The following is a 27,769-nucleotide window of genomic DNA, read 5'->3' on the forward strand; positions in this document are numbered from 1 at the left end:
TCCCAGGTAGGTAAGGCCGTTTCGTAGACTGTCCCCTGTTCACCTGGGTAGCGATGCAAAACCTAATTGTTCTTTTCTTTTCCTTCTCTTTTTGAAGAGAAAAGGAAAAGAAAAAAACTTCACAATCTGAATGTGTCATCTTCTCAACATCATAGGTGGAGTAATGAGGGTATGGACGCACAGGGACGGAAGGGTGGTCGTTCCAAGCCCCGTGAAGTAACTCCAACTCCGCAAACTCATTAGATGTCTTAGTTTAGAAAACGAAAGTCCCTTGCTTAATTGCGTAGAAAGGCTCTCCTAAAAGAACAAGTACGCTCATGCTCTCTTACTACCTTATCTACTTCCCTTGAGCTGACCTTTTAACCTAACATTATAGGTCGGATCCGACCTGTGAAGGACCAATTTGGGGACTCGGGTGGTTCGAGTGACCAGGGAATAGTCCAGGGTAGAACGTTAGTATACATGTGGAATACGACGTTTTCCACGAGATCGTAGCCATGTCGCATGCTTCATTTTGTGAGGTGCAGAAGGATTGACCCAAAGGCTTGGGCACTTAATCTATATGGCCCGGTCCAGAGCCACGCTGTTGGTTGGCTAAAAGGCAATCAACCCATGGGTATTGCGAGATCTCGGGATCGTTTTAAAATTTGTAGTACATGGGAGGTTGTTGGGACTAACTACAAGCGCAATCACGCAACCCACGCCATCGCCGTTCTTGGACTGTTTTTATAGGGGCCTTTGATATGCAAGCGATGATGCAACGATCAATTTAAGCTCGCAATCGCACTTGGCGCTTCACAACCTTCCCGTCTGGGCGAAGCCCCTGTTGTATCATTGATAACCCGTATCTTGTCGATTATTTGACCGGGTCACCTAGAGTTAGTCTCGCAAGCCACATAATTCTAGAATGCATGGCACCTGGCTGTGAAACCCCAAAAAGGCCCTATCTCGTATCTATATTAAGGGCGATGGGTGCCACCTATCTCTCGATTTTCAATCGCATGTAGAAGCTTCGGGTAGTTTCGCGATCTTAATCGCAATCCTTGAGAGTCTGTACTTACAATGGGTATGTATCTATCACCTTTGCGCACGCGAAATATTTAGCTAAACTATTATGAAGCTGAAAACGTTGTTGGTCTCACTGTGCAGAAAGTCGTCGAGCCAGATGCGGATAATAAAGGTGTGCCAAGGTCAAGCGTGCACCTTGCGGGGGATGTCTCGGAAAATGCCCACCCAGCTCCCGACACTCCTCATACCAACTCGCACCTCGACTCTCTAGAGGAAAATAGCGATGTTATCGACTACGAGGCCTACCCACCCCCGACGAAGGAAGAACGCGAGACTCTCCGCAAAGTGTACGACACAATTCCCATAGCAGCTTGGTCCCTTTGCTTTGTCGAGTTAGCGGAGAGAGCGTCGTACTATGGAGTTAAAGCGGTCTTCAACAACTTCCTCCAATTTCCACTACCCGCCGGCGGTCCTGGGACAGGAGCTATAGACCCAAGTAAGCCGAACTCTCACGCCGGTGCACTTGGTATGGGCCTTCAGTCTGCCTCTGCGCTGACGCTTCTGTTCACTTTCCTGGCTTATGTCATTCCTATCTTTGGCGCTTGGATTGCGGACACCAAGATTGGTCGGTATAGAGCTATCGTATATGGAGTGCTTGTGGGTGCAGTCGCGCACGTTATCATGATAGGAGGCGCCGCTCCGGCTGTCCTGCAAGCTGGCAAGGGTGCTGTACCGTTCCTTATCAGCTTCTTTCTCCTTGCTATTGGAGCCGGCATCTTCAAGCCCAACGTCGCACCGACAGTTATCGACCAGTACAAGTACCAACGTGAATACACCAAGGTGCTCAAATCGGGTGAAAAGGTGCTTGTGGATCCCGAGACGACTGTCAGCCATATCATGTTGATATTTTATGCCTTTGTTAATGTGGGCGCGTTCTTCTCCATCGCTATCGTCTATATCGAGAAGTACCATAGCTTCTGGCTGGCCTTTTTGGTACCGGGGATTGTGTACTTTCTTTTGCCGCTTCTGCTTGCGGCCATGTATAAGCGCACCGTGAGGAAGAAGCCACAGGGTTCCGATTTGAATCGGTTCGTAAAGATCACTGTTTCAGCACTGAAGGCAAGCAAGGGAAATATCTTCTCGGAGAATCTGTGGCACAACGTGAAACCTGCTGTGCTTGCGGAAAAGAATATCGCTGTCACCTACTCGGAGAAGGATGTTGATGACGCACAACGCACGTGGGAAGCGGTCCAGATCTTTCTCTACATCCCCGTTTGGTATCTAAACGACGGAGGTGTTGGCGCGGTTTCGAGTAACCAGGGAGCCGCTATGACTTCTAATGGCGCCCCGAACGATCTTTTAGGGCACTTTAACCCGTTGGTTATCGTCGTCTTTTCGCCGTTCATGGCTCAGATCGTGTACCCATTCCTTGAGCGTCGGAAGATCAAGTTCGGGCGTATCAATCGGATGACCTTTGGGTTTGTTCTTGCTATCATCTCCGGTGTTATCGGCGCTGTTGTCCAGTATCGCGTATATGAAACTAGCCCATGGTATGTACCTACTCCTTCAACGTCTTCTCCATTACGCTATCGTAATAAGCTAACATGACTTCTTCAATACAGCGGTTATTACGCTAGCGACTGTGACGATGTTTCGCCCATTTCAATTTGGTGGCAGGTGCCCAATGTTGCACTCGGTGCTATTTCAGAAATCTTCGTCAACGTTACCTCGTATGAGTTGGCCTATGCCCGTGCACCGGAGAACATGAGAGCCACTGTCGTAGCTCTCTTCCTATTCATGACGGCTTTAAGCAGTGCTTTAGGAGAGATCCTGATCCCGGCAATCACTGATCCGACGCTCATTTGGGCTTGGGCCGCTCCGGCTATCGCACTTTTCGTCCAGACCATCATCTTCTGGTGGAGGCACCGCAATGTCAATGACGATGTCTTCATGACGTACGATGAAGATTATCAACAACCTTCAACTGAGAATGAGAAAATTGAGAAGGAAGTGAAGTAGCCGGTCTTGTGTAACTACATTAGCAGAATATGCGACGAACCGGGCCAGTAATTGGGGAACTCCGGTGACGCGGACTGAAGCTTGTCAATGTACCCAGTATTCATCATATCGCTATAGCTACCTAGATATTAGGGTACACAATTACGTTTTGTCCCTTCAATTGAACAAATAACTTAGCTCAAATAAGATGCTTTGGGCGGAAGAAAATGATGTGAGTGATGTGAAGGGATCTGACTAAAGAAATGAGCACTCTCGCATCGGCTAAAGTGCGGCCTAGATAGCTAGAAGCTTGGCATCGTCGTCATTGAAAGATGAATAATTATTTTAAGATGGATAAATCTTTCAAGTCCGTTTATCTCCGTTTCACCCGTTCGCGATTATCTCGCCACGAACGCTTTGCTTGTTGCATTGCGCACTCTAGTAAAGCAAGATGATACTTCTCCGGTCTCTCAATCATTCAGAAAGCGGAAATGGCTAGAGGTACTCTCAATTCGTATGTTTGCGCCCGATGCGCCCGAAATTTACTTACCCAACACACCCGAGCTCCCACTATCGTGCACCGAAGGAAATACGCCACCAAGCCCGCTAGTACTCCAGCCGACGAGGAACTCAAGCATAATCATGCGAATCATAACGATGGAAATACCGACCCTGAGCTCGGTCCTATGACCCGCCGTCTCCAAGAAGCGACAGAAGAAGCGTTATTTACTGGGGGCAGGGCGGGCCGACGGGCAGTAGAAGATGCAGGCTTCTCGGAGGAACTGAAAGAACGCCTATTTGCGAAAATGAAAGATGCGGAATTTCGATCCGAACACGCAGCAGCTTTCGCTGAAGCCGGTACGCCGTCCGCAGCGGGTGCCAGCACCCGCGCCACAGCTACGAGTCAGCCATGGACGGGTACCGAAACCACCGAAGACGCCGTCCTTCGAATGCTCAACGATGCCCATAAACCTTTGAAGCGCGAACTACGAGGTCGTCCCCGGATACCCGATCTCCAACCGGTCGACATGCGAGTGAAACAAGAACCCAAGATGAAGGCCGGGCATAGAGCTGCTAACGCAAGGGACAAGGCTTCCATATACGCGGGCATGGGCATGAAGGAATTGGAGGAAGGCCTAAGTGAAGAAGAGAGAGAAACGATGCGAAAAGAGTTACGCGACCGCTTTAGACCCGCCGCCCGAGCGCTACCAAATACACTGACAGGGCTGGCCTCGTTAGCGAATGAGAGGATTGAAGATGCCATCGCAAGAGGTCAATTCAAGAACATTCCGAGGGGAAAGGGTGTCGAGCGTGATACTAGAAGCGACAATCCTTTTATTGATACAACTGAGTACATCATGAACAAGATGATCAAGCGGCAAGAGATAGTACCACCATGGATTGAGAAGCAGCAAGAGCTGGCGAAAGCGGTGCATGTGTTTCGGGCCCGGCTGCGAAGCGATTGGAAACGGCATGCTTCCCGGATGATAGCAAGTAAGGGCGGCTCTCTAGAGGATCAGATGAATAGAGCAAGACGATATGCGAAAGCCGAAGAATTACACAACCCACGGAAACGGAACGTCGATCAGATCGCAGTGCCTACCAATTCAACAGATGACCCTGTTATGGTCAAAATACGACGGCAAGCACCCTTGGAAGCAAACGCCGAATCGGTGCCGGAAACGGCTGATAGTGGGGTGGCATCTCAGAATACACCGTTGCCGCCTCCTTTCCGAGACCCCGACTGGCTAACCACGGAGCAAAAATACATGGACCTCTCAATCAGCAATCTCAACACCCTCACGCGCTCATACAATTTGATGGCCCCTGAGTTGGCTAAGAAGCCATATTTTTCACTTGAACGAGAGCTAAGCAATTGCTACGCCGACGTTGCACCTCAACTCGCAGATGCTATCAAGGATAGAGCTATTAGACCATCGAAATCTCTCATAGATGGAATCGGACAAACTCCGAATGGTATTTTTGACCGGTTTGGAAAAGGCGGCCACACCACAAAAGTATACGATTCTAAAGCTCCCCACTATGGGTTCAAGGAGATGTGGCGGGATATGTGGAATCGCTAATCTCTCTTAAGGGCCTAAGTACCTCTTAAGAAACCGGGGACCTACTTAGTGATTATCCATGTTTCAATTCATGCTCTAGATACGACAAGAATACGAAACAAGATTTTCAGTTGGAGTATTTTATCTTCATGTAGTATATCCTGCAGACACATTGTGGCGTTGCATATTCTGCTCAACCCCGGACTGTATCCGAAACATCTGGACTTGAGGATTAGTGTAGATTCGAAACTAACCTATAGCTTAACGACCAGCAGCTAATATGAATTTATTGGCAAACCTACGACCGCATGCATATCCTTTAAGGCGACAAATTAAAGCCCGTTCATATCATACCTTCTTCTCCGGACCAAAGGGATTGCGTACTGCTCGGGCCGACCCGTCGCCAGGTACCATAAACCATAGCCGAACTAGTTTACCCAGGAACGGACCACCGGCGTCAAGGTGTCGTCATAGTTAGCGTTGCATCTTGTACATCAAAATTCCATTCTGACATCAAAGACTCGAGAAGAAAACGAACATAGAAGAAAGAACAACAAAGGTAAATCGAGAAAAGACATCTGATCTGATCAAGAATGGACAATAAGTGTTGTTTTGCACAATTCGATCAATTTTACCAGCTACATCACCTGTTGTATCAGCTAGAATAGGAAAAAGCGCTTCGGGATCGAGACGGTGGCACCACCATTTACACGGCCTGGACGCCTAGACTTGCAATTTATGGGGCTTCAGCTTCGGGGGCATTCGGCGTTCTCCATTTCCCCAGAAGCATCAAATGCTACGAGTCGCGACTCTAAGTCTCTACGGTGAAATTCTCCAGACTCTCCACTCTCCTCTCCGCTTCTGTTTTTATTCAATTGACTCTCGTTCCTAGTTTATTGTCTTTCTTTTCTAACTTTTTGCTAATTTTCATTCTCAATCCCTCGTGTCTAATCGTGTCTTTGCGCCTGCATCAGTAAACCCACTGCTGGCCGTGCTCTCGCCCCCTTCGTTACCTGCCCCTCCAAACCGTTTCTAGGGAGAGCTTAGAAGCTCGGATCGTGACAACATGGCATCGCCCGTAGCATCCGCAGCTCTTAAAGCTCGAATTAACCGACCGTCGATGCTAAAGAAGCTATGCCAACCCAAAGATTTACTTCACCATTTTCCCAATGGCGCTTACATTGGCTGGTCGGGTTTCACCGGCGTGGGTTATCCCAAGTACGTTACCTACCGTAATCCCATTTTACCGTATAGCTCGGTTATCTAACACTTGGCGTATAGGAAAATGCCTACATTCCTCGCAGACCACGTAGAACAGAACAACCTTCAAGGTAAACTACGTTATACACTATTCGTCGGCGCCTCCTCAGGGGCAGAAACGGAGAATCGATGGGCTGGACTAGATATGATTGAGAGGCGAAGTCCTCATCAAGTTGGCAAAGCTATTGCGAAGGGTATTAACGAAGGGAGGATCAAATTTTTCGATAAACATTTATCAATGTTTCCGGTGGACTTAGTATATGTAAGTCAGCGCGACCCTCTATTCGCGAATGTTAGCATGAATATTGGGCTCTAACTTTACCAGGGATTTTACACGAAAGATCGACCGAACAATAAATTAGACGTGGTAGTGGTCGAGGCAACAGAAATTAAAGAGGATGGAAGCATTGTTCCAGGTGCATCGGTTGGTGCGACACCAGAACTTATCCAACTCGCCGACAAGGTAAGCAAAATAGGAGAATATCCGGACGAACAGCTATAGCTAACTATATGATGCGATCGTAGATCATTATTGAAGTTAACACAGCGATACCGAGCTTTAACGGACTTCACGATATCACAATGACTGATTTACCACCAAACCGAAAACCATACTTGATTATGGGTGTTGAGGACCGTATCGGAAGCACATCTATCCCCATTGACCCGGAGAAGGTCGTTGGTGTAATTGAGTCCGACTACCCAGACCAAACTACGCATAACACGCCCGCAGACGAGTGCTCTCGCAGTATCGCAAATCACCTAATCGAATTCCTCGAACATGAAGTTACACAAGGCCGCATGCCTAAGTCTCTGCTCCCTCTACAGTCCGGTATCGGAAATATCGCAAACGCGGTTATCGGGGGCCTCAGCGAGTCCAACTTCTACAACCTAAAAGTTTGGACTGAAGTTATCCAAGACACATTCTTGGACCTCTTCGACTCGGGTCGGCTTGACTTCGCTACTGCAACCTCAGTCCGCTTCTCTCCGGAAGGTTTCAAGCGTTTCTACGATAATTGGGAATCGTACCACAACAAGCTACTCCTGCGCTCGCAGCAAGTATCCAATTCACCCGAAATCATCCGAAGATTAGGCGTCATCGGCATGAACACACCGGTAGAAGTAGACATCTACGCACACGCCAACAGCACCAACGTAATGGGCAGCCGTATGCTAAACGGTCTAGGTGGGTCCGCCGACTTCCTCCGATCATCTAAGTACAGCATCATGCACACGCCCTCCACACGACCCTCCAAGACGGACCCCATTGGCGTTAGCTGTATCGTGCCTATGTGCACACACGTCGACCAGACAGAGCACGACCTCGATGTCGTCGTGACCGAGACCGGGTTGGCGGATGTGCGGGGCTTGAGCCCCCGCGAGCGTGCCCGTGTTATTATTGATAAGTGCGCGCATGAGGAGTACCGACCGATTCTTAAGGACTACTTTGAGAAGGCGGAGTTTGAGTGCTTGAAGAAGGGCTGGGGACATGAGCCCCACTTGTTGTTTAACTCCTTTGATATGCATAAGGCATTAGTTGAGGAGGGCAGCATGAGGAAGATTAAGAAGTGGTAAAAGGGAAAAGGGGGTGTAAATGTTGTAGCTCGTAAAGAATAATGGAAGGTCTTGGGGAAGAGGGGCTATATATCATGGTCGGGCATGGAATACGCCTGGTTTCCAAAATTTTGAAAGTAGATATTCTAGGTATTCCACTTAGAAGTGAGTATGGTGGATGAGATGGCTCTTGATAGCCTTAACTCCACTTGGAGTTATTTCAATCATGAATTGCTTGGTATCATTACCTAGACATAGTATCTAGTTGTTGGAATTATTTAATAATGAGAACCTACGCAAGCATGCCTTTCGGAATTCTAAATATAGCTACGGCTAGACATACCTACGGCGGTCCAATAAGCTATAAACTGCCAATACGCCAAGACACCGTGCGAGGTTACAGTATGGTGGCGTATTTTATTGTGTCGCTGTAATTATAGGGAGTCATGTGCTAAAGCGCCCTGTACTTATAGGAGCTATAGCTGTGTACCTATTATGACGTTTTCAATATCCTACTAAAGTCCGCTGTAATTACAGCCCTGAAAGCCTTGTAAATTTAGTCGTTACAGTGTAAAACGCCACTATACTGCTACATTATGGTTCATTAGCAGTTCATATGGAGTCGGTAGACCGCCTGATCGACTGAGTACCTATCTATATGATGTTCCTTTCCCTTCAATTCACTTACATTTTATACCTTGTCTTGCCTTGCCAACCCGCCCTCACACTTGGCCTATCTTTATTTCACATCCTATAAAACCACAGCACACGATGCCGAATATAGATCAATTCAAAAATCCGCAGGCACGTAAAGTAGCAGCTCTCTACCATATTGTTGGGCAATACATTCAGTGAAAAGGCGATGCTCAATCTCTCACTCCGAGTGATTTAGCTAAGCTCAAGGTCAAATGTACTGATATTGATCTCTGCGGCAGAACACCTAAAGTCGGCGGTTTCAAGTTTCCTAATACGAAACCGTTCGGTGAGATGAAGGATTTCGCCGAAGCGAAAGGTTTCAAAAACCATCCCGTTGCTCAGGGCGAACTCGGCCTTGGGGATTGGTACCGCGCTGATATGTTAGCCACTTTCTTCAAAGAATTGCTCGAGTGCCCTGTCGACGAGGGCAAGTTGAGCCTACTAGAATCTAATTCATGGCGCCTTTCAAAGTGATCTACAAACATACTTGTGGCAGGCTGCGGTAAACAAGTGCCAAAGCTGGGTACCTAGATGATAGACTAAAGTAAAAATAGGGAGAAGCTTTTTCAACATCATCGGGGGAACACTACTGAAGTCCACTGGCGGACCGGCTTTTTTCTCTACCCCAATGAAAAATCTAGGCGGGATTCTATATGCTTCCTTACAACCGAGGATTCCCTCGACCAAGACACCCTCACTCCTGGCGAAGTTGCCTGCATTGCGGGCAGCGGTTTTTCCAGATTGCCAAAAAGGAAAGCTCCCAAACAAGTGGCAGCACCAGTGAGTTTCTAAGGCCAGCACCACTATAATACATTTCACTTATGCGACTTAAGGTCACAGTCGTGTCGGCTTCCGGAAAAGGCCTCAGGGTTATTCAAGGCTGTGCTGACAACGATGGCTTGATCAACCTATTTAAGACGAGTTTCATCAAGGTCGATGGAGCACTAGAGCAATATTAGGAAGGACTCATAAGGATCACTTACTAGCTCCTGCCAGTTAGCCAAGCCGACCTCCAGGGCTCTTAGTTAAGCAGTGACAAACCTGAGGTCACGCTTGGGGTATTGCCCTTAGAGACGGATGTAGGTAGGTAGGCATAGTATACGTGTCGTAAGCATGCGCGTCCGCGTATAAACCTTATATGATAATTAACAATGCTACATTACCTATATACTAGGCACCTAGTAGTACTTTATATTTTTCAACAGGTATTAGATATGTAGCTACATCGGCTTTCATCATTGGTTTCGAACCCAACAAGCAGTCTGCTCCATACCTATTATCCTGTTGAGGCAGGGTGCATGGCGAGATAATAACCAAATACTAGAAGATAGAACGTAGCTATCACAGGCCTGGTAAGGTATCGGCTGCACAGGTGGTACGGTAGCTGAGTTACTAGGAGTTGAAGGGGATTTGAAAGCGACAAGCGCGGCACATCCTTTTGGCTCAAAATCAGCTGTCAACGATCTACTAAATATAAATATATATGAGCCGTTAAGAATAACGTGTACGACTTTACAGTGCCGACAGTTTCTGTGTCCTATTGTTATCTGGTCGACAAGATTTTACTTCTGCCAAACTTGCTCCTATGGCTAATATCACACTTACCAATATACCTCAAACTGTTGTCAAATGGGAGAGAGATGCTAAAAAGAATAAAATACCAAACCCTTATACCGCTTCCATTCACGACCCTGACCTCACTCTGTTGTCTGGCTCCAAAGGAGGCAATGAACAGTTCTTTCTCTGCCGTACCATATGGGAGCCTCGTATGCTTGGGCTTCCCGATTGCATTCCCAAAAAATATCTACTTGAAGCTAAAAAGATTCTAAGTGATCCAGTTCGGTCACGTCAGTGGCTTGCATTTCTAGAAAGGATTAACGAGGATCCGTACAAGCCGTTGACGATCTCTGCGAGTCAGGAGCTAGGAAAGCTCGCACTTGTCTTACAAGCACTACAATATGCAAGTCAAATAACTGGCACGGCAACAATTGACGGAAGTAAAATTGATTTCAGCCCCATTGCCAATAGGACTCGATCCCAAAGGCGTCAGTCCAATCCGCCTCGCCCAGAGACCCCAACCCATTCGACTTCTACTCAGGCGGATCCCGCTAGACCTCTGGACTCTGATGACTCTGATGTTGAGATGGATGATTTCTCTTCATTCATGGCATCTCCAGTCGTGCAACACTCGCCAGTGGCTGGAGAGTTGGCAAAATTAGAGGGACCCGCGAGGTCCGAACAAGAGATGGTCATCACTAGTACCATTTTACAAAGAGCCGTGTGCATGGGTGCAGGGGCTTCTCAAGTAGAAATCACGGCCGATCAGGAGGCGTTCAGGGCTAGAAGTGGTAATCAGCCGCTGTACACTGCTCGCGTGGATGGGGTTATGCGCAACGCCGCGATTAAGTTCATCGCATTATGGACCGAGACGAAAAGGTCGCATCGTTACTGCGAACCAGACGCTGCGGCTATCAAAGGGCAGGAAACGTTTCAGCTTTTCGCGAAGGTCTCCGGGCAGCCGGACGAGTACCTTCAGAAACTAAAGGAAGATGGGACTAATGAAACGTCAGATACCCAATCCACTTGTCCGAGTCAAGAACGACGTAGCTAACGACAAACACATCTAGTGAATGTTGGTTGGCCATGAATATACATGAATTTTTTTTCCAGCGGGCGTCTTTCCCGCCAGGATGGGTCGCGTACACTCAAGGCGTCAAGGGGGACAAATTTGCAATTGCCAAGGTAAAAGAGACTGGCCCATTCATCTGGCATGACCGGGAGTCAATGAGCGACCTAGGAATCCTTATTCTAGCTCTTGCGCTTCAAGAGACCGATCGACAGAAAAAAATACCGCGGCGTTAATTGAAACTGTTGAGAACACCACCAAGCTTTTCGACCTTGCTAACAAGCGTGGGACATGGAAATACCGTGCGCCATTCCGAATAAACCGCCAGTGCGCCGCAATACAGTGCATTAGTTCGTTGATACGTAACTCTTTAAGGCTTACTCGAATAATGGGACCCTGTCGCCGTCAACTCAGAATACTCTTATACCATATTTCTTATGCATTTTTTAATATTTTGAACGTTTATTAGCCGTCGCATCTCACATCTTAACAGGCCGCAAGCTTAGAGTCTGGGAATTGGACCAGAGAATAAGGGACAACTTGGACAGGATAAGGTCCGTGTAGTAGATGGCAGTAAGCGTGAAGACCCATCATAACCAGGCGCAGCTTCAAATTGGCAAGATGTCCATGTTGGCAAAGCGCCACACGATACCATCTGGCTTCGTTTCCATCGTTGGGTGTTGGGCTTACATTGTAACTATGTGAGACGGCGGTGTAAGCTTGATGCCTTATGCCGTGATCCATGGATCACCTACCAGCTGTTAGTAGAATTCACGGCACAGAACACGAGCGTCTATATCTACTAGGATTTGTCTGGGGTTCTTCAACATGTGTTTGTTCAGCTGACACGATAGTTGCGAAAAACTTTCTTGTGGGCGCTTCTTTATGTTCCTTCAGAACCGCCGCTCTCCTGGTTTTAATGGCTCTATTGTGATGACGTAATCTATGGCCAAGGTTCTATTGGAAATAAGAACGAGCCACAATGGAAAGGACCTATTTCAGCTGAATATTAGCTGAAGAGAAAAATAAAATTGACAGGCCGTGCACCTAAATATTGGGGTCTTCTATTTATATGTAATTAATAGGCGTAGCTGAGTTGCTCTTGTATTACGTAGATGGCTTCCACTTTATTGGACAGTAAGAGATCTTTAATTGAAACTGTATGGTTACATCATATAGTGAATCATATCTAGGGTATTAAACCCGCTTATTGCCGATCCCATACCCGACAAAAGTAATGGGGAGGGATTCGTCAAGGATTGAGACCCTAGAATTCGGGGATTTTTCTGCTCTTATGCCGATATGATGTCTTCGATATGATGACATATCCCATTTGAGGGGTTATTTTTGATCAACTTTTTCATCAGTAACTTGCCTAGACACGGCCGAGATTTTCACGATATTCACATCAGTTAACTTATATAGCTGTCGCTATATCATGCCGACATGGGTTAGAGCTCCGTTACGTAGTCAGTCATATGGCCTACGGCATTTCACGTCCGTCGCCTATTGTGGGACTCTGGTAGGTCTGGTAGGTGTGATTTGACTACCTATCACATTGCCAACGCATCTGGCAATGGTTGACTGTCACAGCTTGGACCAACGAGAAGCGAGGAAAAGCAAAGATATAAGACATCTCTATCGTATAGGTGACAAAGGCTGAGGTCCACCGCGTCTTTTTCTCGTGGGCATTATGTCATCTATCTCTTCCTTCATACGCGCTACTATAAGAGTGAAATACGCCTGTTCTAAGATCTCACCATTTCTGTTCACGTTGACTCATCCCATTTGAAATCGTCAACCAGGCAACAACGTAAGACAAGTCAACACCTGCAATCGACCTGGAACTTTTGACTCGGCAATTATTTCACAATGGATTCATTACCTGTCGAAATTCTTAATCAGATCTTTAGTTACTTTTGCTTTCATTGTCAGCACTCTAGATTCTTCCCCAATGCCGATCTTGAGGAAGTCCGTCGCGATAAGAAGCAACTTGCCCACCTGTGCTTAGTATCAAAGGGAGTGTGTTCTGTCGCACAGCCCATACTATACCATTTTTACGCGACTGGCAACAGCCGAGTAGAGACCAAGATTTACCAGGGTTATGATGATATCAAGAAACGCCCTTGGGAAAATGACTACCTCCCACAATTCGTTCGCACCATCGCGCAACGCCCGGATCTAGCATCCCGGGTCACCGCGATGCATATCGTACGTGGAGGTGAACTAACAGGATACGAGAGTCAGATGGAAGAGATAGAATCACTTTTTGATTTTAGCGTTGACAATAATCTTCTTCCAAAACCCCATCTTCCTGAAGATTGGATCGACGGCCGATTTTCGGAATGGCGGGATTCTCAACGTGAATGGCTGCACTTGTGGCTTACCACCTTAGCCATCGTTCTTTCAACACGCCTGGATAAATTACTTCTCTCTATTGATCACAACGCGGAATTTTCTGAATTGGAGTATGCACGTCACATTAAACTACCGTCCCTCCGGACATTGGGTCTAATCCGGAACACGACCGACTACCACTTCAACGAACTTGAGGCTTTGTATGCCGCGGCACCGAACGTATGTATAAAAACATATTTCATTTTACCTTATTCCCCCTTCCCGAAGGACCCTCCCACCCCGGGTATTGGGTATTTCCACCCCCTCACCGTGGGACCACGCACTTTCTGAAGTATGAGGTACGAGATGGCTAACGGACACAGCTTGAGAATATATATGCGTGTGATGCCGCAGGTTGGTCCAAGTATGTTGTCAAGTCATACTACAGCGGATATAAATATGAGCTAGCCCTACCGAATATTAAGAAGCTAGTGATTTCGGATTTAATTCCTGAGCATCTGGGGAATTTGCTTCCATGTGTTCCGAAGCTGGAAGACCTAGAGTATTACTGGGATGGGGATAATGAGTTCGACGTCGAGGATCTGACGGAATTATTCCAACCAGTCAAGAAGACCCTCTCAAGGTGAGTCTTACTCAGATGGTTACCTACCCTATCCAATCAATTTCAGCTAACATGATCCAAAGGCTTTCGATAGTGGCGCCTCCAAGGAATTTCCCTCCGTTCCGTTTGGAGCCCCTCCCTACATGTATGTATAACGTCGCGTCTACTTCTTTCCTCTGCTTTTACAGTAGCATATCGCTACTCCCATCTAGACATTGGGTAACTATTCGAGAGGTATTAGACGGCTGACTAACATATCTTCACACACATAGTCATCGAATCACCACGGGTAGACTATCCACCTCTCCGAACTTTCCGTGGGTTCGATAAATTGGAGGACCTGTCAATTGACTGCTATCTGATATATCGGGAGCATGACTCCGACGAAGCGGATCGGCTTACCACCTTGCTCCCACGTTCAATTCGAAAGCTCCGCATCTCGTATATGTACAAGAGTATGGATAGGGCTTTATTGCAACTTGCAGCAGATGCGCCGGAAGACTTCCCTGCCTTCAAAGGTACGCCGTCGCAGTGCCTCATTGCCCCCCTTTACATAGCTAACCTAAACAAAGAAATCACAATTGGTGTGGCTGAGAGAACAAATCCCATAAGACTCGACCTCACTCCAGACGCCAAGAAATTGCTCGATAAAGCATTCAACGAGTCCGGCATCAAAATATCCTGGAAGAAAGATTTCCTAGGCCCAGATCCCCGGACTACCATCCCAGGTGCCATGGTTAGGTCAAGACTCATCCCCGTACCACAAGTCATGGATGCCCTCGAAGACTACGAACTAGAAGTTGAGACGCAGCCCGATGAAAAGAATTCGTTTGATTGGATCTCCACCCGAGCCAGCAGGTCCCTCTTCGGGACTCATCTACGTGTATGTGAACGCGATGGTGCATCGCGAAAACGGTGCCACTTAAGTACTCTTCATCCTGATACACGTCGTGTTAGATAGTATGACTATTATGCTATCTACTAGGTCCCCGCACAGCAGTTGTCTGTTACTCATTACAGCACTTTTTAGCCGAAATGTCGGCAAGAAGCAATATGAGTTGGAACATTAAGATGGCGGACATCAACGGCGTCAGGCTTTATTCATCACTTTCATTTGTCGGCGTCATTCTGTTTCCTCTGGAGTTGGGAAGCCTTGGAATTGACTCAGAGGCGATTGTCATCTTGACCGGTTTCCGTGGAAGGGAATCTTCAACTCATGTGCATTATCATTAGGTGTGTATTTAAGTAAGATATGGGTAGAATGTGGGATTCGCGTCATGGTACGGGGTTTAATAGAAATTTATCTGATTATTCTTGACGAATCGAATGAATGAGTTCGTGAAGTTATAACATTAACAAGCGTAGCTTGCTATAACCGGTTAGTCGGCCCCTATAGCTCAGTGGTAGAGGTAAGAAGCAGTCCGAAATTGATTGTGAAAATGACGCTAACATCCTCGAAGCGCGTCACTCGTAACTGTTTAAGGGATGACGAGGTCCATCGTTCAATCCGGTGTGGGGGCAGAGATATCTATATGACCAATATTTATATTGGGTTTCTCTTTTTATTTCCCGGGAAGCCTTCAAGGGTGCTTCATTATGGAGAATAGAGTTAGAAGTTCGGAATTGCAGACTGCGGGGTCAACACACTAGGTATACATGTATTAGATAAGCTATATGGATTAGTCAAGATCAACTGCTGACTAGATGTTCTGTGTAACATAGCTTATCTAACGATGCTTATGTAACAGTATTCTTGCTTATATAATACAAAGTCGACGAATAAATGCTTAATTTTGATCCCAAGTTTCAATCCTAACCTTCAATTAACAAGACAATATACGGCAGTCCCTGTTTCAACTTCATCAATACCTATATAAAAGCTCATTTACTATAGTTAATATGAATTTTCTACTCTCATTGAATTCAACTCAATTTTATCCTAGAACTAACCTTGATATGTTCTAAGCGACCTCTTGCTGACTTTACAATCTTGGAACCTAACGAATTTAGCCCAATTTTTCTTTATTACTCTGATTTATAAAGATCGGATCGCGTCGTTCACGTACCAAACGTCACAAATCGCACATGGTTGGTGTTGCTGGAAAGGTGAGCATATCGAAACCCTGATACTAAGCGAAGAAAATGAATCGTCACTAACACGAAATAGTCGCAAGCCTGCAACGCTTGTAGGCAAAAGAGACTAAAGGTGTGTGATTAGTAAGCATCATAGTTCTTGGGAACGAAGACCCGAGCTTCTCTCCTTGATAGGAATTGCTAATTACTTCGGATAGTGCGACTTGACGCGACCGTCTTGCCTGAAGTGTATCAAATCGGGTAAAGCATGCACTGGATATAGTCGGGATCTTATTTTTGTCAATAGAACTCCGTTGGATCGATCAATTACTGCGACGTCTGTGCTGTCAGAGCGCAGGGCTCAGCAGCAGCAGCAGAAGGGCGGAACAGTCAATTCAAACGCAGAAACCGAGCTTCATCTTCTATTTTCCGAATCTTCTCATGACAATGAAAAATTTCGGAAGCATGCTATTAAGATATTAGAAGCTACGTATCTTCCGAAACAGCTAGTCCCTAGCAATTCTAAACCTGAGACCAACGAAGGAAGTTTTTCATGGGTGTACTATCTGACAGACCTAACTGAGCCCAGTAAATCACTGGATACTTCCCTTTTCGCATTCTGCCTTACCCAATTACACATTACCGGCACGGATCAAGTGTCACTTTATGAATGTCTCGAACAGTATAATGCCGCTCTACAACACCTCTCTTCCGATCTGGATGACTTGCAGAAGCGATCTCAAGAGGAAACGCTAGCCGCTATTATAGTTCTATCAACATGCGAGGTACGTAGAAGAGATCTCAAAAAGAGCTTCACGCGATTAAACCCAAGGCTCAGTTGTTATCCCATGCATTTCTCGACCGTGCGGAGGTCTTGTGTATCAATGCTGATCGAATTCCGTAGCTCTTCGTATGCCCCGCAGGAGGGGGTTGGGGTGTTCACGCGCGTGGCTTAGCTGAAATTATTCGATTGCGCGACCCGGAAACGCCCAATACTCCAGCGTGGCGCCATTTATTCTCACGTTTGAGAATTGTCTGTGTACGTTTGTCGAGCAGCCTGCTTAACATCTTCCCTTCTAACAGTACACTAGACCCTTGACGCTCTAACGAAGCGACAAGCCCGGATTCTCGAAAATAACATTTGGCACCAGATTGTAGCCGAATCTGGGTTCACTGGTCCTCTTGACGAGGTTTATACGATAATTTCAGATGTCCCCGCTATTCTTGAGCAAGCGGTTGCTCTGCCTTCGATTGATGATTTAGATATTTTCTCGAAAAAGTCAGCAGTAATCATACAATCAGTGTTGGATGTAGCAGAAGCTGTCAGGTCCTGGCGCGACGAATTCTGCAAACCTTCATCGAAGCCTCACGCTTGGCTGGTACCAAGCTCCGTCACCAATCCGGCCGAGACCGGTCTTTCGGACAAAATGTTTCCGCTTTGCTTTGAGTTTGAATCTCTCGGTGTTGCGGTTCCTATCGTCATGTGCTGGTCCGTCGCCGCTCAGCTATATAGCCATGTTATCCAGATATTTGAGTTGGCGCAAACAAGACTCGGCCGTCATATCACGCTTGAGTATATCCTGGCTCAAGTCAATCCTACTCAAGCAGGTGCGATGAACCTCTCACAGTCCTCGAACCAAGACGTTCTGATTCCTGCTGTGGATGACGTTCAAAAGAGAGGCACTGAGATGGCGCACTGCATTTGCCAATCATTAGAATATTTCCACCGTATTGAGATGGGGACGTACGGCGGCCATGCGACAACTTATCCATCTTGGAGCGCTCGGCAGTACTTTCGCTTACATGCCGGTCATGAGCGAGAGAGGTTATGGTTACAGAACTTACATAAGATGGAGGGCCCCGGGACCCGCTGGGGATTGTCATTAATGACATTCGCAGATATCATCAAGTCTTTGAGTGATTTGTCAGGATGAGCGTTATGTTATTCGCGATGTTCTTTAATAACGGTAGATCCACTTCAACTAGCCTCCCGACGTCGCACCCACTCTTGCCAAGCATTTTTCAACGAAAGATGATACCGAATTAGGAAGTCTATCTCAACTGAGTTTACTAATACTAAGGTATTCAGGAATAATATCTAACCAAATAGATGTGTATATATATCAGGTAAGTAGCAGGAAATTCTTTCTCAGAATCCCAAACTCCATCACCAATCAACCTCTTCGTTCATTATCATTGAATGGATTTCAACGCAAACACTGCCTCCCATAGCCCTGTTACTCCTGAGCACCTAAATAACCGTAAATCCGAGCCAATGGGGGTCGATAATTTCGAGAACAAGACTGTTTCCAAACCGCCGTCGGAAGATGCGCAGGATTCCGCTGATGCCGGACCCGATCCAGATTCCTTCCCAGACGGCGGCTTTCAAGCATGGTTCTGCATTGCTGGTGGATTTTGCACGGTATTTTCTAGCTTTGGTTGGGTGAACTGTACAGTAACAACTCTTTGGGTACCCGTGAAGCTACTCGCTAACTAGAACGACAGGCATTGGCATATTTCAAGACTACTATCAAGCTCACCAACTTTCATCATACTCGCCTAGCGCCGTAGCGTGGATACAAGCGACAGAATCATTCGTGCTTTTCTTCTTCGTGAGTCAATGATATATATCTCGGTCTTATACGGTGCTGACTCAATTCGTAGGGTTTATTTTCTGGAAAGCTGACAGATAACTACGGTCCTCGGTGGCCCTTATTGTTCGGATCTATCCTGCACGTTTTTGGGTTGATGATGATTTCGATATCCAAAGAGTATTATCAAATATTTCTTTCGCAGTCCATCGTCAGTGCGATCGGCACAAGCTTCTTATTCTATCCTAGTGAGCGGATTTATACCATCCCTATTCTCTGTAACTTATTACTAACAGTTTTTAGCTATTGCTGCAGCAGGGACCTGGTTCAAAAGGCACCGAGCGCTCGCTTTCGGCATCATGGTCTCCGGATCTAGTCTTGGTGGTGTCGTACTTCCAATCATGATCCAACGTTTGATCCAGGATGTCGGCTTTGGGTGGGCAATGCGCATCACCGCATTCCTTCTTCTCGGGCTTCTGATTTTCGGCAACATAGCCATCAAGTCTCGACTGCCCCCCGTTCCAAAACCATTCACGTTAAAAGAATACTTCGTACCGTTTTCCGAATTGCCATTCTTACTTCTGGCCATTGGCTCATTCTTCGTTTACGTCGGTGCTTTCTTGCCATTTAATTACATCGTTCTCCAAGGCAGGGATGCGGGTCTATCAGGCCTCGCGGATTATCTGGTCCCGATGATCAACGCCGCGAGTATCTTCGGAAGAATCTTCCCTGCCCATCTCGGGGATGTATACGGCGTTTTCAACATTTGTATCATCTTCACTCTCCTCTCTGGAATCATATCTCTTACGCTATGGCTCGCGGCGTCGTCAACTGCGCCGATTATCGTGTTCGCCATAATATATGGATTCTTGTCTGGCCTTACTCTTGCTATCATCCCAGCACTGGTAGCTTCGATATCGGATCTGCATAAGCTTGGATTCCGCGTCGGCGCGCTATACGCTTTTTCGTCTTTTGGCACTTTGATCGGTAGTCCTATCGCCGGGGCTATTGTAACATCTCAGGATGGCGGTTATTCTGGCCTGAAGATATTCTGTGGTGTAGCACTGATCACGGTAAGCATTCCAAGCTCGGTCTCGTGGTGAATAGGAGCTAACTGTTGCAGGGCGGTATTTTTATCATATTTTCACGGATGAAATTAGCTTCTGGATTCATGGTTAAAGTATAGGCAATATTTATAAATACCTACAGACAAATAACTCGGTTACCCTGACCCAAAATAACATAGGTACGTAAATAAGATATAAGGGGAGAAACAGACGGCAACATACGGAATAATAGAAGGAGTCATATCACTTACTTAAACTCTGCATAACTCATATTGAAGCATCAGTGTCTCGTTTAATACCTAGGTATCTATGTCCAGCGTAGATACCGAGAAGAAACCCGCCCTACCCCCTATAATACATGAAAGAGATACATGATTAAATTCTGGAATGCGAGTAGCTCTGTAAGATACTCTCATATAAACCTTAGACCCGTGCCGCAGTATATCCCGTCTTAAGAAATTTAAACATGGAATACCACCCATCGTATTCGAATATGATACATCCTTCCCCGAGCCACCTAATTGCCGAGGTGAGAGATCCTTTCAGCGCCTCTGGCCGTAAGATGATAACGAAGAGCTCCCCTGAGATGAACCGCCGCGCGTCGTCTGTCGGTTGTCTTTTCCCTGGTAAATGCTGCCTGAACTAGAATCCCACATCAGGCCCGTGCCATTGCAAGGCCGGCACTCTTTCACTCTTTCTTTCATTAGCTTACTACGTTAGCAACATGATTCGTGATTCAACTCACAACCTCGCCGTACCGAGACAAGAGGGACACGGATATGGCATGCGATGATCTGGCCCGAGCCCGAATATCTTTCTATCCTCAAGAGAAGAATCGGCAGTGGCATCCGTTGATTGAGTAGACATACTGAGAATTTTCAAACTTATTCGAAAGTACTGAGAAAAGCAAGATTGGGTACTTCTAATAGAGCCTCCTATACACGAGTTCGAAATCATGGCCCACAACAATTAAACAAAGATCTATATATACTATAACGATCTATTCAACGTTGCCCTATGCAAGGTACTCTATCCGAAGGGTGATGTATACGGACAAGAACGTACACCGCCTCTTGCTCTTCCATCCATCCATCATGCAATAGATATCGTCCGTACTAGTTGACCAGGTAAAGACTGAATAAAACTCTCACTGATAGGTTCTGGGGCCTCTTGCATACGTAAACAGGCGTGGCATCCTTCTCTGAGCTCAAAGTATCAACGAGGCAGGGCAGATAGCTTAACTCAATAATTTCATGAAATACCCTCGTATACGATAGCCCGAATAGCCCGAGCTGTGCACCAAGTGGTTGTATTGCCTTGCTTCAGATTCCGGCTGCAGTACGTATTGAACGCATCGGCCGGAATCGGCTACTTCCAGCGAGTTATACAGCGGCTCTAGACTCGACAGCTTCAATGCCAATAGATGGCTCCTTCATGCTGCTATGTTTTCTGTAAGCCATACTTCGTGGCGCTTATACGCCACCGTTACATATTAATAGGGGTCGGTATGGTTCACGACTGGTATATTCAGACGGTCCGAGTCCTATTTTTCCCGGGAGGCTTTTTGCTTTGTGAAATCTAGGGAACGGTTGAGGTCCATATCCGACAAAACGACTTAAAAGAGACCATGGCCCTAGCGAGCCTACGGATTGTTGCTTATTCCAGTTTGGCAGATCAGCTGCAAGTAGCCGCGAGACGGTTATCATCCTATGGCGACACGTAACAAACGTACATCCGAAGGCATCATCTCAACGGGGCGAAGAACATTGATTGGTGTGTCAGTCCCTCGAGTATCCGTAGTTTAACGCTAATCGTGCTCTCATCTTGCATGGTGTTCGATGTGTGTACATAATGTCGGGGACATCTCGACAAAGCACAACATATTTAACCCGGCGATCTCGAGCCGATCACCCGGCACCATCCGTGCATTCGCCCGCTGCAAGCCTTGGTAGTCGGATAATGCACCCAGTGAAACATCGGTCATATCACTAATCTCATGATATCTGGATGGGTACAACATTACTCCTGCTCTATCTTGGATATTGTGGTACAACGGAACGACTCAAGCAGTGGCACTGTGATCTCTCGGCTTTGATAATCTTGATTTGTGCCTAATTAACGGCCCTGCCATATATCTAACGCTTCGCCAACCGCCGAGGCTTACGATTCCTGTCCTTGCCGTCGCATTGTAAGTAGTAATGTTGACGTCTTGCTGAACGTGAAGTCATGTAACCATTTTATATTACATATGGTCTTTTTTCACCTCTATTCTATCGTATTTAATCTGATTATTCGGTTATCTTGGACATCTGGTCATGGCCCCCCTTTCCACATGTATAACCTTAAGTACACGGCCCCACCGTTAATTACACATTACCCTAACCGATAGTGTACTTAGGTACCTAGGTGCACCCACACGGAACATCCAATTAGCGCTGATACCCCCTATTTCTAGATTCGCAGGGCCGTAATTACCCACTACCGTGCCCAAAACTGATTTGTTTCTACTTGGAACGACACCCCCACGTTCCCAGCGACGCTTTCTAGCTCGCAACCCGCCAGCTATAGCGCAGGCTTGTTAGCTGCCTAAGGTAGTTGTCTCAACTACGCCAGCTGCAATTATGTTATTATTCTAACTGTCGCGTCGATCTATAGATCCTCTCGTGTACGTATTCCCTTGTCAGTCCATATTCTGTTTAAATATTTTCGGGTTCAGGTTTCTGAGCTACGATCACTATTATCTCATCAGCATCAGTTTCACAATTTAGCGAATTTATCAAGCTCCGTACCTTGAGGAATCGATAGAAGCCACAGGTTTTCGACGTACTGAGCGACCTCTATGCGTCACCGGTAAGACGGAGGACTTCAAAATCTTGGCATTTCGACCTTTCGGATAAACAGTCTTCACACTCCCCGCGGCGACATTAGATATCTGAATGGGAGTAGCGAGCTGGACTTTGTCGCTTGAAACGTTAATTTCAGCATGAAAATATGATTATGGCGAAGTCCGCTCGTAAATTATCTGAATAATGTATCGTATCGTACCTTTATAATCAATTTCCATCGATTGGCGATTGTCCGCAATTCTATCGTTTCTAACGAGTTGGCGAGATGATCTATCACGGGGTGCACTCGTCGAAAGCGGGATCATGGACTTGGGATTCGACATTTTGGGTGGCATCGCTGAAAACTCGTTGATACTATTAGCCTAGAAACAGGCGCTTGAATTAAATTTCACTCTTTTACAAATGAGAAGGACGTCATGCAGGACTAAAGTAGGAATATTAAGTCGTAACGAGCATTTAAGTCTACTGTTAGGAATAAACCTACCAACCCTCGTACTCTTATTATGTTATGGAAAGGGTTTCTTGGCATGTAAAGACTTACGGTCTTCAGTTGTTGATCATACTGGTCGGAACTTATTGATATATGTCTACCAGTGTAACAGGGGGGAGAGATCGCCTATGTAGTAGATCGATATACGACTTGTTAGGTTCATCTCCACTATATCCTTCCCCTACAGAATGATATTCATTAGTTCCAGGTAAAAATATCAGCGGCTCTTTGGTACTAAGCTAATAGATTCAACAAAATAAAAAAAAAAACCACGCACGAATATAAATACGAGTCTAGTTCAACCAAATAAACCGTACATAGTTGGGTTAATTTGGTATAAAATATGTATTTCTATCATCTGCGGTGTTAGATTATAGCTAGGTGTGTCTTGGCCTACGTAGCGCGAGTAGGCGCAGCAAGACCTTGCTCTTATAATGAGGACCACGCGCGCCGATTCGCGTCGACATTCGGAACGAACATCAAGATCTACAATTTAGACTACTTGACAAGAGTGAGAAACTTGTTATGTAGGACGGACGGTATCTAAACTGATTATCGTAGTATGCGCTTTTACCAAGGCGCGCAGATATTGTGTACGTCAACCTGCGCAGACTGGCAGATGTATCACCGGGGTACGCAGCTATGGGGCGGGTGGATACCCACATGTAAGTAGTTGGCTTAGGAGATAATTACATGTAGGTACCTAGATCAGTATACAATAGTAACTGAAGACTTGCCACTGCAGGTCTTACATCACAAAATAACACCCGGTTGCCTAGGATGAAACTTGGGATCAGGATTCCTGACTAAAATATAGGACGTGAAGAGGCAACACAATTGTCTACCGGAGTCGGTGCAATCCTCAACGCCGGGACGGCTAGTCCCGAATACACCGCCGCAGCCCAAGCCTAAGCACTAGGTAGGTACCTATTTAATACAACACAAAATCATACTTCGCTTTTATTCATTTTCACTCGTCCCCGGCAAACGAAAGACTCCGGTTTAAAGCAGCGACAATGAAGTTAATTATCTCAGGCGCAACTGGCTTCCTAGGAACCGAACTTGTGAGACAGTCGATGAGCAATAGAAAGATTACTTCGGTTGTGGCCCTAGCTCGCAAACCAGTCCCTGTCCCTGGAGGTCTTGCGGAAGATGCCGATACTTCCAAGCTTAAGAGTATCGTCGTGGAAAGTTACGACAAGTACTCCGAAGAAGCAAAGAGAGAATTTGCTTCTGCAGAGGCTTGCATATGGTATGTGTTTTTCTTTTTTCTTCTTTTTCAGCTTTTCGGAGATAAGTAAGTCAGAGCACTGACCATTAGCAGGACGGTTGCCATAACGCCGACAAAGTCCAAGATGTATGATTTTGAAGAAGTTAAGCATATCTGCCAAAGCTGCACATTGGCATCCCTAAAGACCTTGAACGAATCTGGAATATCAAAGCCTTTTCGATTTTTATATACAAGCGCAGCCGGGGTTGAACGAGATCCAGCAGCCAACACCGTAAGGTTCTATGCAGATTACCTACGATTACGGGTAAGAGTGACACAAAAATCTATATTTGTTGAAAAAAAAAAATAAGCTTAAGAATTCAATACAGGGCGAAACGGAAACAAAGGTACTTTCCTTAGCAACCGAGCTGGGGGGCATCGAGGCATGCATTGCCAAGCCGGGGTTCATTACGGCGACGGGAGACATCGGAAGATATATCATGGGTGTTACAACAAAGTGGATATTTGGAGTTCCTTATATAAACGTTGCGGAACTTGCGACAGCCATGCTAGATCAGGCCGTTAATGGGTTCGAAAAGGGGACTCTGATGCCCGAAGATTTATCTAGGGTCGCATCGAACATATCGCAGAATCCCTGAATGGGAATAGTACGTATACCATGATGATGTAATGAAAAGGGGGCGTATATGGATATGTGTGCAATTATATTTCTTAAAATATATGTGGTATTTATACTTGATTGGCACTCATCGGATCTCTAGACAAGTCTCTTCTCTATATAGCATCAGCCGACAAATCTGCTACTACGTCTCTTCTAGAAGGTTTAGACCACTTGGACAGGTTCACCACCCTCTCCCTCAAAAACAAGACCATGACAATTTAAGCAGCAATACCCTTTTATCGCATTCTCTTCACCCCCTGCCTGGCCCTGAAACTGATAGTTGTCGATTCCGGGGCGGGCGCGGCAAAGAGGGCACACCATCCTCCCATAAAGACTCTTGCAATATTCTCTCATTTGTGTCGCGGCAACTTGCACTAGTAGTATGAGTTAGCAAAGACCCTCCAAGTATATATTGATACTATAAACCCATAAAGCTTGGTCCAACCTAGACTGTATAAAATTAGAAACGGGGGGGAAGGGATGTAGAAGAAAAGGAGGTTCGATTTCACATACTGTTGATGAGATACTGTAGACGATGGGGACTACAGATTACTCTATGAAACAACTTATAGCCACAGGAACATCCCTAAAATATGAAAAGTTAGCTAACCTTGCCAATGAGAAGCCGTAAAGGAGTCGTGACTTTTAGAAGTACTTACGGTGATTGGGTAGGTAGTCTGGTACCAGCCTCCTACTTTCTTGCTCATAGCCGTGGTAATTATAGATGTACATTGTAAGTCTGGGGGCTTGTTGGTCCCTGCCGGCAATTGGTAATAAACTTTCCAACCTTGGTTGGTGAGATTATTCCACAGTGGGACCCTTTGCAAGAGATTAGTTTTGATTCATGCTTCTGAGGAAATATTACATAGGAAATGTTGTAACAACTTACCCGGCGGATGTACATTCTGCGCATAGATACTGTCGAAGGAGGGGTACTATACCAGTGAGTTGCTGCATAAAATTTGACCGGCTTTGTTGTTCGTGCTCAGCACAAATCGGCATGCCCGGGCCGTCGTGATTGCGGTCCTCGCAGCGGGTTTGAGAAGCTTTGCCGCAGATCCCGCCCTGGAAATTCTGTACCTGGCATTGCTCTGGCTGGACAAGTAGCGGGGTCACTCCCATGAGAGGGATTGTTGACAGTTCGGATTCACCATCTTCACATGGGTGTTCCATGAATGGAGCGCGCCTGATATGTTCAGGATGAATGAACTCAGGATGATTTGGTGGAAATTGGTTATCATTTGGTATGATTGGAATGTCATTATCCCCGATATTCCACGGTATCCAGAATGTTGGCCGCGCCGGCCCGGGAGACGGAGGGCCGTTTCTCGGAGTGTTTACTACATTTCTAATAGGACCTAAGTAATTATACTGTTGGGGTCCGCTACAAGAATAAGAGTCAGTACTTATTTCCCGAGGTAAGCAATTTGATGAATTTGGTGTTACTTACGGGTTCCATAACTGAAGCGTGTTCATGTTTATTCCTTTGATACCGCGGAAATTAATTGGCACCGCTTCATGGAACGGATTATTACTCTTTGAAAATTCCACGGTTCGTTGCTGCAAGAAAAACATTACATCTCTGGCAACCTGAGACTGGTTGGAAGGAATCATATTTATGAGATCGACAGAAAGTTGCGCCGCAATGGCTGTAAGGTTACCATCGACATCTTTGTTGTTGATAGCCGTGTTTAGTAATTGAAGTACCTGTCGATATTCTAACTCGAGCGCTCGTGCCGCGTCTGACATTGGCGGGTGGGCTCCTACTTGTGGCGGCTGTGGTACTCCGTTTGCGAGATCAATTTCTCTTTGTATATACTGGAGATGATAGTCTAGGGGTTGTACCCAGCCCGGTATGGCATTCGGGTCCCAGATTCCAGTTGGCCCAAACCCATGCGCCAGATACTAAAGTTATAATAGTCAATAATTACTTCCCTAGACTAGACGGGCGCCGAAAAAGAAAATCAAACTTACGTATCCATACACTAGAAATAGATGTTAGCAGCTACTTCATTTTGAGCTAATTGCATGGGTTTCTTATTTTAGGAGAAGAATTAGAGATAAGGGGGCATGAAGGGAGGACTTACTCGAATCACTAGGAACACCGCGATACCAGCATAAAAATGTAGAGCCTGTACACTGTGAAGTTTTTAAGTCAGCCAATATATCGAAACAAGGGTTAATTCCAGGAAGCTCACCTCTGTACCCGATTCAAAACATGCATCACACGGCCTTTTTTTCTCGCATGGAAAATTAAGTAACAGACAATGGTCACACTTCGGTGGGTGCTTGCGGGCACTAGGAGGCTCAGGATAGGGGGGCATAATATGTCCTATTTCAAGTCAGTTATTGCTTGATAAGAGGCTTCAAGGCTACATAGGTATGTTTCGTATAATTATTTGTTTGGAGGTATTGCTTACCTTCGTTGATACAGGCTAAACCGTCACGTCGACATTGCGTACATCCATGATGTTCGTCAAGTCTTTTGCAATTTCGTGAACCCCCACTATAACCGTTCTTACCTCTGGAAGATACCTTTCTCGTACACGCGTGGCATGGGCGAGTATTTCCTGTCCTGGGGTTGACAGGAGCATTGCCAATCGTATAGTTATCCCACGGATTTGGAGCTGACATCGTAAATTTTGT

At 46.1% G+C, this 27,769-nt stretch overlaps 10 protein-coding genes and 1 non-coding gene across 11 annotated transcripts; 10 read left to right on the forward strand and 1 right to left on the reverse strand.

The window, feature by feature from the left end:
* The first annotated feature begins 897 nt into the window (after window positions 1-897).
* Window positions 898-3,262, forward strand: F4822DRAFT_249605 (PTR2-domain-containing protein). The gene is made up of 3 exons (XM_051454412.1): window positions 898-1,066; window positions 1,121-2,558; window positions 2,631-3,262. Exons 1-3 carry the CDS (start codon window positions 1,063-1,065, stop codon window positions 3,025-3,027), a joined length of 1,839 nt encoding a protein of 612 aa, XP_051314315.1. The 5' UTR covers window positions 898-1,062; the 3' UTR covers window positions 3,028-3,262.
* A 235-nt stretch (window positions 3,263-3,497) lies between these two features.
* F4822DRAFT_429160 (uncharacterized protein) lies at window positions 3,498-5,090 on the forward strand (the record flags this gene model as incomplete). The annotated part of the gene is made up of 1 exon (XM_051461042.1): window positions 3,498-5,090. One exon carries the CDS (start codon window positions 3,498-3,500, stop codon window positions 5,088-5,090), a length of 1,593 nt encoding a protein of 530 aa, XP_051314316.1.
* A 763-nt stretch (window positions 5,091-5,853) lies between these two features.
* Window positions 5,854-8,205, forward strand: F4822DRAFT_403132 (uncharacterized protein). Its single transcript, XM_051458092.1, has 4 exons — window positions 5,854-6,287; window positions 6,351-6,591; window positions 6,655-6,792; window positions 6,855-8,205. Exons 1-4 carry the CDS (start codon window positions 6,136-6,138, stop codon window positions 7,902-7,904), a joined length of 1,581 nt encoding a protein of 526 aa, XP_051314317.1. The 5' UTR covers window positions 5,854-6,135; the 3' UTR covers window positions 7,905-8,205.
* Window positions 8,206-8,654: 449 nt separating this feature from the next.
* F4822DRAFT_429162 (uncharacterized protein) lies at window positions 8,655-9,538 on the forward strand (the record flags this gene model as incomplete). Its single annotated transcript, XM_051461043.1, has 4 exons — window positions 8,655-8,734; window positions 8,819-9,049; window positions 9,134-9,359; window positions 9,413-9,538. The coding sequence occupies 4 exons, from the start codon at window positions 8,655-8,657 to the stop codon at window positions 9,536-9,538; spliced, it is 663 nt and encodes a 220-aa protein (XP_051314318.1).
* Window positions 9,539-10,164: 626 nt separating this feature from the next.
* On the forward strand, window positions 10,165-11,441 carry F4822DRAFT_429163 (uncharacterized protein; the record flags this gene model as incomplete). Its single annotated transcript, XM_051461044.1, has 2 exons — window positions 10,165-11,144; window positions 11,207-11,441. The coding sequence occupies 2 exons, from the start codon at window positions 10,165-10,167 to the stop codon at window positions 11,439-11,441; spliced, it is 1,215 nt and encodes a 404-aa protein (XP_051314319.1).
* Window positions 11,442-12,463: 1,022 nt separating this feature from the next.
* F4822DRAFT_403140 (uncharacterized protein) lies at window positions 12,464-15,875 on the forward strand. The gene is made up of 5 exons (XM_051458093.1): window positions 12,464-13,782; window positions 13,926-14,185; window positions 14,248-14,309; window positions 14,437-14,682; window positions 14,737-15,875. Exons 1-5 carry the CDS (start codon window positions 13,078-13,080, stop codon window positions 15,123-15,125), a joined length of 1,662 nt encoding a protein of 553 aa, XP_051314320.1. The 5' UTR covers window positions 12,464-13,077; the 3' UTR covers window positions 15,126-15,875.
* Window positions 15,551-15,685, forward strand: F4822DRAFT_t65. Its single transcript has one exon. It is a non-coding gene; the product is annotated as a tRNA-Arg (tRNA).
* Window positions 15,876-15,974: 99 nt separating the features above from the next.
* Window positions 15,975-18,643, forward strand: F4822DRAFT_249840 (uncharacterized protein). The gene is made up of 6 exons (XM_051454414.1): window positions 15,975-16,270; window positions 16,332-16,370; window positions 16,456-17,022; window positions 17,142-17,276; window positions 17,329-18,364; window positions 18,601-18,643. Exons 1-5 carry the CDS (start codon window positions 16,250-16,252, stop codon window positions 18,169-18,171), a joined length of 1,605 nt encoding a protein of 534 aa, XP_051314321.1. The 5' UTR covers window positions 15,975-16,249; the 3' UTR covers window positions 18,172-18,364; window positions 18,601-18,643.
* F4822DRAFT_249835 (monocarboxylate permease-like protein) lies at window positions 18,305-20,260 on the forward strand. Its single transcript, XM_051454413.1, has 5 exons — window positions 18,305-18,687; window positions 18,743-18,849; window positions 18,902-19,076; window positions 19,132-19,901; window positions 19,952-20,260. The coding sequence occupies exons 1-5, from the start codon at window positions 18,438-18,440 to the stop codon at window positions 20,012-20,014; spliced, it is 1,365 nt and encodes a 454-aa protein (XP_051314322.1). The 5' UTR covers window positions 18,305-18,437; the 3' UTR covers window positions 20,015-20,260.
* A 3,927-nt stretch (window positions 20,261-24,187) lies between these two features.
* On the forward strand, window positions 24,188-25,270 carry F4822DRAFT_403157 (putative nucleoside-diphosphate-sugar epimerase). Its single transcript, XM_051458094.1, has 3 exons — window positions 24,188-24,483; window positions 24,556-24,766; window positions 24,831-25,270. The coding sequence occupies exons 1-3, from the start codon at window positions 24,248-24,250 to the stop codon at window positions 25,098-25,100; spliced, it is 717 nt and encodes a 238-aa protein (XP_051314323.1). The 5' UTR covers window positions 24,188-24,247; the 3' UTR covers window positions 25,101-25,270.
* Window positions 25,271-25,285: 15 nt separating this feature from the next.
* F4822DRAFT_443472 (uncharacterized protein) lies at window positions 25,286-27,757 on the reverse strand (the record flags this gene model as incomplete). Its single annotated transcript, XM_051463116.1, has 9 exons — window positions 25,286-25,497; window positions 25,637-25,709; window positions 25,783-25,942; window positions 26,013-26,507; window positions 26,574-27,028; window positions 27,098-27,108; window positions 27,211-27,262; window positions 27,322-27,455; window positions 27,544-27,757. The coding sequence occupies 9 exons, from the start codon at window positions 27,755-27,757 to the stop codon at window positions 25,286-25,288; spliced, it is 1,806 nt and encodes a 601-aa protein (XP_051314324.1).
* Window positions 27,758-27,769: the final 12 nt, after the last annotated feature.

Source organism: Hypoxylon trugodes (assembly GCF_022578975.1).
Source record: "Hypoxylon trugodes strain CBS 135444 unplaced genomic scaffold F4822scaffold_5, whole genome shotgun sequence".
In the NCBI taxonomy this organism is placed as follows: Eukaryota; Fungi; Ascomycota; class Sordariomycetes; order Xylariales; family Hypoxylaceae; genus Hypoxylon; species Hypoxylon trugodes.